This window comes from Dipteris shenzhenensis, chromosome 21, assembly GCF_047967505.1.
Source record: "Dipteris shenzhenensis isolate YYH24624 ecotype China chromosome 21, Dip_SZ_1.0, whole genome shotgun sequence".
In the NCBI taxonomy this organism is placed as follows: Eukaryota; Viridiplantae; Streptophyta; class Polypodiopsida; order Gleicheniales; family Dipteridaceae; genus Dipteris; species Dipteris shenzhenensis.
In genome coordinates, this window is record NC_141616.1 from 5,873,080 (window position 1) to 5,883,380 (window position 10,301).

The window sequence follows — 10,301 nt, forward strand, 5'->3', positions numbered from 1 at the left end:
GATAAGGCTACCCCAACTACGTCAACTCTCATTCGTAAGTGTAAAACCAGATAGTACTGTTGTGATGTCATGAACATGAGTGTGCATTCCTGTAAATATTCAGTCTGTCGTGCACTGATCTGCACGGGAGCACTCTGGCTTCAATAGTGCTTGATTAAACAGTTTCGCATATTAAGACTGAAACATTTGACTTGCGATGTACCCATATCCATTTTATCACTGGAAGATTTCAAAACATTTGACTTGCGATGTGCCCACGACAATGTAAAATTTCAAACAGAATTTGTAGCGGAGCGGGTGAGAGGCGATAAGGACAATAGCCACAAACATGTCAACTTCTGAATGTATGATACTATTTGCTCCATTAATCATTAACTTATAGAAACCATAACTTAGTGCAGTTCGCTTGAAGATGTCCATCTTCCTAACCAATGCTTAATCTCAAAACAACTATTGCTTTAACCAAAAAAAACAGTCGACAACTGTAGAGAGCTCACGAAGATAAAACAAAACATTTTAGCACTTGCTTTAACTGCAACTGCAAAAGCGCGCAATATTCCTGCAAGCGTTTTGGAAGCAAACGTGAGATAAACAAAGTTTGTGAACCAAGAGAAGAAACAGAGCACAAAATTGATGGTACGAATGCAATAATCTACGCATGCAAACTTCTAAGCGCAGCACAAATCCAAAATATGATCTTACCTTCAGCGTAAGCCTCGCGAGCCACAGCCTCAAATGCTTGGTGAAGAGAACGCTTGCTGTCTTTTTTGATCCCAGAATTCTTCAACAACTCTGAATGCTTTGGAGGTTTACTTGCAGAAGACACCATGACAGGAGAATTAACAAGCGAGGGCGACCGTGACCGATCCAACTTTTTCTTTTCTTATGTCTCTGTACGTGCATGAAGATTGTCAAAAAACCGAAGAACATGCAAAAAACATTTCACAGGGAAGAATTACTTCGACTCACCTTTTACCACTGACATCGCATCATCATCTCCTTCCACCTCGATTTTCCCAGTAACACGCTTCACCATTTCTGTACATCAAGTTAAACCGATCAGTGTGTGTCGTCAAATCACGATTCAAAATACTGACACAATACATCAAACTCATGCATAGAATGTGAATAAGGAATTCAATAACGAATAGAACAAAGCGTAATAAACAGCAAATCGACGTTCTTCCGACCCCTATGGAAAGTATTCCCAGTGTACATTGATGTAGGAGAGCCTCGTTCTCCAGAGATCGCCTTGTTTTCAGTATCACGATCAGGGCAAGATTCATCAACGAACTCACGATCTGCCATGCATGAAAGTATAGAAAGGCACGCTCTGATAACGACGATAACGTTTTCACGAACACAAGTATCCAATTTATAGGCACCACACAACTCTACAACAACCACCAAGTCTGCTCTCTCCCGCACAAAGGTCATGGACGACAACACAGCCCATACTGCCAATCGCGATATGCTCGCGTTGAGATCCTCAACCCATGCACACTCAATGCACAACAACCACCAAGTCTGCTCTCTCCCGCACAAAGGTCATCGACGACAACACAGCCCATACTGCCAATCGCGATATGCTCGCGTTGAGATCCTCAACCCATGCACACTCAATGCACAAACGCTGTCTTTGGCAAGCTCCAGCAAGCATCCCATTTGCAGGCGTCACACCCATCGACATGGACGACGACAATGAACCTACAGCAGCACCACAAATGACGAGATCCCCGGCGAAAGAGAAGAAAAAACATAAAACAAGTTTGGTGAGCCGCAGGCATGCACGGCCACGTGGAGCCACCTGAAAAAACGCGCACAGCCCACGTGGACCAATCGAATATTTTCAAGAAAAATTAAAACAAAACTCGATTATTGCCCACCTCAAAAGAGGAAGCCTTCAGGGCAGGCCAAAAAAGGATTATAAGGAATTTTGTGCAATTTCTCTAAAAATGCCTACTACAAGCAAGAAGAAACAAATGTAAAGGTAGATTTAAAGGAAGGAGAGGGGTATAGTCCATTTTATAGCGAATCATTTTGAGCACCTTATTTGTTATGTTAGCTTGACCATGCACCCTCGGAGAGTATGCTCTTTGTTTCTTATGACCATTGCTCTTTCGTATGGTTAAAGGATCACGCCCTACCCTTTTCTACAGGCAATCAAGTGTACTTTCAAGATTTGAGTACAATCCTTTGTTGTTGCATCTTTCAAGGAATGTTGTCATGGAGAGGTACTACATGATATATTTGTGCTTGTGTCCGATGTACATCAACACAATGAATAGTCCGATATACTGGGAAGAACATCATCTATGGATTCCTTGTCCTCAGTGCTAGACAAGTAATCGGCACCATAGAGTGAGATGAGCCACACTTGTGGATGACCTTGACATTAAATTCTTGCAACAATAATATCTATCTTATCGGCTTTGGCTTCATGATTGGTTTGTTGATCGAGTAGAGCAATGTTGGATGGTCTACATAGAAGACTAATGGATTACCCAAAAGATTTTGCCAAAACTTTTGAACACTATACCCCATCACTAGGGCCTCCCTTTTGGTCATCTCCACTGTTTGAGAACATTTTGTTCACATACTAGATAGGGAAGTCCAAGTTCCCATCTGGTTTAGCCAGAATGGATTGAATTGCCATTTAAAATGCATCCACATGCACATGAAAGATTTGGTTCTAAGTTGGCTTTTTGAGTATGGATTCCTTCACTACCATCTCTTCCAAGATCTAGAATGATTCAGCACAATATGCATCCCACTCAAACTTTGTATCCTACCTTGTGAGAGCTAATTAAGGGGTTCTGCTATGCTAGTGAATTTTCTGATGAACCACTTTTCGAAACTGAGGAGCGTCATGAAAGACCAAACTTGCTTTATGTTACTCGACTCTACATTTCTTGATAGGGCCTTTTGACCTCCCTTTCCATTTGATGGACCTCTATGGTCGTCTTGTGCTTCTTGAATCAACACTCTTTGATCGTGTGGCACAAACAATACTTACCTAACTGACACTCATTCGCTATATGACACTTGTGGCACCATAATTCACCTTTCTTTGGAGCACCTCATATCCCCACTTCATTTATAATCCTTTTTAGCTCTCTTTTGTGAATTTGGTGTCCTTTTTGACTACTAGATCCTTGTCTTCCTCTGTTTCATTGTTTACCTCATGAAAGAACAGCTTTTTCTTTCTTTTGGGTTTCAATAATGACCCATTTTTTAATTGTAATTTTTTTGTGAATGTATTTATCATACTCTTCATTGGATAGGTGATCTTCATCTTGTGTAACTCTGTGCCATTGGTGAGACCACTCAACAATCAACATCGCAGTGATGCTTTATCTTGCACATTCTTTAGTTAGTTGGTTAGCACCCTTGTTCCCACCTCAAAGTTGTACACATTTTCACCCGGCTTATGTTTGACGTTCTTGAGCATCAACATGACATCTTCCTTGATGTACTTATGTTAAAACCTCTTGAAGAATGCTTCCTTCAATTCGTCCATGTGGTGAAGTGGTCAGCTGGATACTGATCAAACCACTCAATGGCTTTATCTACGAATGTGGTGGTGAAGTACATCATATGCTTTTTCTATGTAATAACTTGGAAAATTGCTATTGTTGTTGGTAGAAAACTGTGCACCCGAGGTTAGGGATTCTCACCCTCTTGTCCCATGTTTTTGGTAAATTTATCATTGTCTTTGGTCCCCTCGTTGCTTCTGCGTCTCTTTTTATACTAGGGAACTTGGACTTCTTTGCCTTTGTAAGGTCGATGGAGATACACTTCCTAGTTCTTGCCAAACTTCACTCGATCCTTCTTGAGAGGTGAAGTCTTGAATCTTCTGATCTCCTTTTTCTTCTCTTTGGTCGATGTGGTATTTGGTCTCAAATTGTTCCATTTTGCTTATTCCCTTTTCTTTTCTCACTATTTAGAGTCAACTAACTTGGGATTCTGTCCATCTCATCTCTTTGGTCTGCTATTGACAACCTCTTGTATCAAATTTTCCTGATATTCATTGCTCAATTTGCGTTGTTCCTATCCCTAGCTTATCCAACATAAATCACTCCATTCCCTAGTAGAATCCTGAAAGGTTATTCCCGATCCTGGTCACATGCAAATAGCTCATTCATTTGTTCATTTGGGCATGCTAGTCACATTCGTTCTAGATATGAAGAGCAGATAGCTTGCATATCAAACATAAATCACTCCATTCCCTAGTAGAATCCCGAAAGGTTATTCCTAATCTTGGTCACATGCAAATAGATCATTCATTTGTTCATTTGGGCATGCTAGTCACATTCGTTCTGGATATGAAGCGCAGATTGCCATTTCTAGGGGCAAGTCATATGTGTGTTGCATGGAATGACTGCTATGCATGTACGAGGGATGGGTGAATCATCGAGTGCAAGGCAAGTCAACACATTGCTTAGAAAGAAATAGCAAGGAGAAGACAATTGAAATGCTCAAGAGATAGATGATAGAAAATATCTTCATCTTAAAATGGCCCCTTGGGCAAACGAAAGTACAGTCGGCTTTTTGCTGCACCCACTACTTGCATTGGCAATAAGAATATTCCAAACTACCTCTCATCCACTCTCTTATATACAAACCTTTGACAAAGTGTGGTGGGTGCCACGTGCCCACATTTATATTTATCCACACTTCTTTTGACACAAGATGCCCCTGTCAGCGTGATTCAGCATGCTCTTCACAATGGTCATCTCAAGTCAGTGAAGATGACATCAACTTGGGTGAATGGATCACCACTCACTTCGCTCTTCTCGCATTTACATTCATCTACACTTCTTCTAACACAAGAAGCCTCTACCGGGATGCTCCCACAACAATCATCTAGGGTTGGTGAAGATGACATTGACTTGGGCAAATGAATTACTCCTCATCGCTTCACTTGAACCTTACTTTTGTTCTCCTTCTTGTTAGCACCCTTTGCTGCTTGGCCTTGGTCCTTCATTAGCCTCATCCTTTATCGAAAGGTTGTCTCCTATTTCAGGGGGTTCAACAAAATTTTTTTAATAACTTGCAACTATGATTGAGGTGAGTCAACGCATGCCATCTTCATTGCCATGGATCAATTTTGGTTCCTCATCGAAGGGAAAGGGCAGTGTATGGCCATTTCTCTTAAATGCAAGTAAGGCGCATGTCGCACTCCATGATAATGTGAATGCTTGTAAAGCCTTCTCAGACCTATAACTTTAGGAAGTGGATTTCCCAATGGAAGATGATCCATTGAACAAATCCTATGCATTGCTCCAAAACTTCTAGACACACGTTCACTAGTAGATTTCCTACTTGTGATGAGCTCCAAGTCCTAAGTGTTCTATGGATGAGAAGTTCCTTTGGATTCATATACTACCCGGTTTATAAATTATGGGCAAGGGTTTCTTTTGGTTGTGTTGCATCTCTAAGGAGGTTAGAAACAGCCTTAGCATATGGAAAAGGACTTCGTTGGGTTTAGGATAAGCATCCATCCATCATCATTATTCCCATCCTAGACCACTTGGTTAGGATGGAATAACCACTTTTCCCCCATCCTAGACCGAGGCCCTACTTAATGCTAGGAATCCATTGTCCCCACTCTATGATACAACTTGCTCAATGCTACAACTCAATTGTCCTTAAACTCTACTTAATGCTAGGAATCCATTGTCCCCACTCTATGATACAACTTGCTCAATGCTACAACTCAACTGTTGGTGGAAGTTAAAGCTAGAGGACATTTGGAATCTATTTTTCCCACTCAATGATAATTGCGACTTGATCAATGCTACAAATCAATTGTCTTTGCTTAAACTCCATTTGGAATATGGGATGACTTAGACCAATCAATGATACAACTTGCTCAATGCTACAAATCAATTGTCCTTGCTTGAACTTTATTTGGAATATGGGATGATAGAGGCTCGTTGGGATGATAGACATTCACATCATTACCAGGGACTAGCTACTATTGACATCCCCATTACCATCATCAGCTCCCAAAAGTGAGTATAGCTTTATGTCTTCTAGTTGGACTGGGAATATCAGTTTGTGTTAGATCCGGAGAGGGATAGAGGAAAGATCTTATAACTAGCTTGGGCCGATATGTAGGCAGAACAGCAACATTTCCTGACAGGACTTGTTTTACAAGAATGTGCAGATATGTTTTTTTTAACAGGAGATAGAATTGCACTAATTGAACTGGATTATAGCCTATTTCGCCAGATAGTAAAGACACTCTCCAGGTTACTTTCCTAATCAACACAAACTTCCGTCTTGTCTACCTGTTCTCATTGTTGCCTAAGTTGACCAGGACAGAATAAAGCCAATGGACATATTATATTAATCAAAGAATCCGTTTTTTGTATACCCAGATGAAGATAGCCAAATATGTAAAGAGACATCATTCAAACACGCATATATCCAGAAAGCACACACGGTCTGTTAGAACAAATCCAAAAAATTGTTTCGTCACTGCCATGGGAAAATAACATGAACTTGGAATTCCTGCCACAAACTCGTTTCTGGCAAAAATAATGAATTGAAATTATCCTACTCAAGGCAGCGCCCTTGTCCTTAAAAAGATCCTCATCTGCTTTTAGTACAACACATATGTGAGGAAACCCCGGCTACACTTGCATCACGCCTTTATTGCTACTCTCAATCAAGAGATTCTACAGAGCCTGCAGATGCAGAGCTTTTACTGGGTTCCCATTCCTCACTACAAATTTGCATCAGAACGGTGAAGAGATTTAGTGTCCATATTTCAAGCCATTCAGCAAAATTGATGATGTTCTCGCATGCTTATGTCTCCCTTCTGCTCTTTCTATGACGAGCTCCTGACATCTCTTCTGCTTCACCTTGATCTTCTCCTGCAGGTGTCTCCTCCTTGACATCTTCCTCTGGTTTCTCCGTGCTCACATCATCAGCTGTGGAAATGTCCTCTTTCTTTGCCTTTTCCAAGGGCGCCTGCACCCAAAGTTAAACACTACTGCATTAACATCTGCAAAGCAACAATTGCTTGCACACCCCTGCAAACATGGGACCTAAAAGCCAAGGGAGGTTGATTACACCCCTGCAAACATGGGACGTAAAAGCCAAGGGAGGTTGATTACACCCCTGCAAACATGGGACATAAAAGCCACCAACAGGGGACAAGGTACGTGAGTGCTAGATTCCCTAAAACAATCCGAACTGAATCCCAATTTACAGGGCCAAGAGTGCTGAATATCCAAACACAATCCCAACCAATTCCAAATCGTGATGTGTAGAACCAAACGATGCTAATTAAGCATTTCAAATGTGCATGCTAATTAACCAAACCTGACAAAAAAAAGAGATGGCATTCCTCTTAGACACACATACACAGGGGACACAAGCGAAGAAGTAGGCGAACCCTCTTGCGCAGATAGATCAGGTAGAGTTCCTTACCGCTTTGGATGTCTTCTTCTTCTTCCCTCCAAAAAGAAGCTTGAACAAGGCGATCAGAATGACCAGTATGAAGCCACCAACAATGATCAAAGTAACAAGGGGCTTCTCCTCAGCCTTCTCGATCAGATCCTGCAACATAGAAAATGAACATAGCAACTTCTCAACATACACTCCATGCTCAATCAACGCAATGCTTTTTCAGATGTATGAAACCAGATCAGAAAGAAATCCCAGAACCGCTATCATTACCATCAGCTTCTCCTTGTAAGACGCCAGGAAGGGCAGCTCAGCCACTTGGTACAGACCCTTGAAGACCAGGTCCTGGAAAAAGAAAATCACAGGACGATTAGCCACAGCACTGCCAGAATGCTCAAAGAATCAAATACACAGGACGAGTTTAAGCCATGCTGAAGCCTTTGGCATACCTGGATTTTGCCCAGTAAACCTGATGTGGTTGCAGCATCAGCAGCTTTCTTCGTCTTTTCAACCTCTTTTTCGACCTCAAACTTGACCTTCCATTCCTTGTCTCTGTAGTCCTTTGCGAGATCCTCACTGCTTGTTATCAGCACGTTGTCAAAGAGGATCCCATCCTGCATAGTCCAGATTTCAATTCCTACAGCTGCAATCGGCTCGATGTTGGGCTTCTCTAGATCGAAGTAGTCAGGATTGGGAATCTCCCTGGGCTTCCAAATGCCCTTGTAATTGGGATTGTCGATCATGGGGGCATACCATTTCCCTTTGTAAGCAGGGTTCTTCTTCGTGGGTCTTGTCCATTCTCCACAGCCAGGGGCATCAATGCACTTGGGATTCGGGACCTTAGGTGCTTCCCATTCACCGTCTTCATCATCGTCCCAGTCCTCCGGTTTGACGGCTTCTTCATCGTCCACCTCCTCAGGCTCATCATCCAACCAGCCTTCTGGTTTCTCTGCTTCTACATCCTCAATTTCAAAAGGAGCATCTTCATCCCAATCCTCGGGCTTTGTCGCCTCGGGGTCAGGAATCTTGGCCCTTTCGTCCCAATCTTCGGGCTTTTTGTCCTCTGGGTCGGGGATTGTTTTCGGAGGAAGGACGGGCGGCTCAAAGTCAGCAGAGAGAAGATCTGCTGTTTTCTTCACTTCTCCATCGACAAGGATGCTCACAGAGTTGTTGGGGTACAGGATGGCTGTGTAGACGTGAGAGAGATGGTCGCTGAGGGGGCTGGGAGGGAATTTCAGGTGATGCTCGACGTATTCACCGGTCTTAGGATGCTTGTGCTTGAAGATGAAGTGTACCTTGTTGGTAGATCCACATTTATCAGGCCCGAACATGATGGAGTAGGGAGACTCATTATCTAGATCGGCCAGAGTCCAGCCAGCTTCTTGAGGACGCAGATACTTTAAGTACGCTCCGCCACACTGGAGGCCGTCTTGCAGTCGCAGCTCATACTGAAGCACAACAGGTTGCTCCTTGAACTCTACGACCTTTGGGAGAAGAGTTGATATCCCATACTTTCTCGCTTTCTCGCTGACTAAAAGACCGAAATTCTCATGCCCCTCGCTCTTTTCGTGCTTCCAAACTCCTGTGAGTCCATCAAGCATTATGTCAGACGTCGGCCCATCACAGAAAAGGCACTAGTGTCTAATAAACAAGTTACGATCGGAAATGCGCAGAATGAAGCAAACCTGTATACTCCTCTTTGGCGGAGGGGATCCACCTTCCCTCCCAGGTCTCCTCAAAAGACTCGTAAAAGATCTGCAAGATTGAAAAATGCCGTGATCAGTAGCGAGCAAAAGGTCAAGCGGAAGCGAGAACCGTGACAAAGACGAGACACCAAGAAAACCATCAAAGCTTCCGGGATTTCACGAAATCGATCGGCAAGATGGCGAAGCAAACAGACAGAGCGCGAGCAAGAAGAATTTTCCGAGATCATGAACTCCGAAACTCAAGAGAGGGAAAGAAAGCAATGGATGTAAAAGAGCAATGGAAGTACAAACGATTCAGACAACTCACGGGAGCGGCGAAGGAGGCGAGGCAGAAGGAAGCGAGGAGGAGGGGGAGGGCGGAGGAGGGGGGGGGAGCCATACCCCGGGAGGAGGGGAGGAGCAGAGGATATGGCGATGGCGATGGCGATGGAGCTGGAGATTTGGCTATGGCGATGAGCAGGGAGAAAGAGAAGCTCTGTTTGTATACGCAAAGGTGAAGAAGAAAAGAGCCACTTTTATTCAGTTGTTTAGTCATCCCCTCCCCCTTTGCCCAATCACAGCCCTCCTGCCTGCCCCCCCCCCCAATCACCTCCCTCCACGTCACCCCTATGACGTTTCTAACCGTCCCAACCCCTCTTTCTTTCTTTTTTTTTTTTTTTTTTTTTTTTTTGCCCTTGGCCCCCCAGCTTTCTCGAAATTTTCGCTTGCCTCACAAGCCTCCTCCCTTGTTTCCATGCTCACACAAGGTCGGATTTTGTTGCTTCATGTTTCAATGCATCCCTTTTGAATCATGAAATTCATGGTTTATGACTCCATATATATCCACAAATTGGCCTTGTGTTTGATCACTTAGATCTTCTTTTTCTTTCCTTTGTTCTTTTTTTGTGTGTGTGTGTGTGTGTGTGAGAGAGAGAGAGAGAGAGTTCTCACCAAAAGAAGAAAAAAAAAAAGTGTGTGTGTGTGTGTGTGTGTGAGAGAGAGAGAGAGAGAGAGAGAGAGTTCCATTTCATACAAACCCATGCACACATTCCTTTCCTTCAACTTACATGAGAAGCATCCTTCCCTCGACTTCTATTGACAACATTCACAAAGAGCCTTTGTCGTCACTTACAAGGTGGTTTTCCATTGAACAATGCGCTTCATGTTTCATGCATCCTTTTATCTACTTTTTTGGCC

General features: G+C 43.1%; 1 protein-coding gene across 1 annotated transcript; it reads right to left on the minus strand.

Moving 5' to 3' along the window:
- Window positions 1–6,549: 6,549 nt before the first annotated feature.
- LOC147888408 (calnexin homolog 1-like) lies at window positions 6,550–9,611 on the minus strand. Its single transcript, XM_087392307.1, has 6 exons — window positions 9,433–9,611; window positions 9,105–9,174; window positions 7,869–9,001; window positions 7,693–7,764; window positions 7,444–7,572; window positions 6,550–6,981 (listed from the first exon to the last, which is right to left on the minus strand). The coding sequence occupies exons 1-6, from the start codon at window positions 9,502–9,504 to the stop codon at window positions 6,817–6,819; spliced, it is 1,641 nt and encodes a 546-aa protein (XP_087248433.1). The 5' UTR covers window positions 9,505–9,611; the 3' UTR covers window positions 6,550–6,816.
- Between the last annotated feature and the right edge of the window lie 690 nt (window positions 9,612–10,301).

Bases quoted from the DNA above. Each gene is read 5' to 3' on its own strand.
- LOC147888408 (XM_087392307.1), bottom strand. From the start codon at position 9,504: ATGGCTCCCCCCCCCTCCTCCGCCCTCCCCCTCCTCCTCGCTTCCTTC. The intron at 9,002-9,104 runs GTTTGCTTCATT...ATGGACTCACAG, and splicing joins CGCCAAAGAGGAGTATACAG to GAGTTTGGAAGCACGAAAAG. The intron at 7,765-7,868 runs GTATGCCAAAGG...TTCTTTTTCCAG, and splicing joins GTTTACTGGGCAAAATCCAG to GACCTGGTCTTCAAGGGTCT.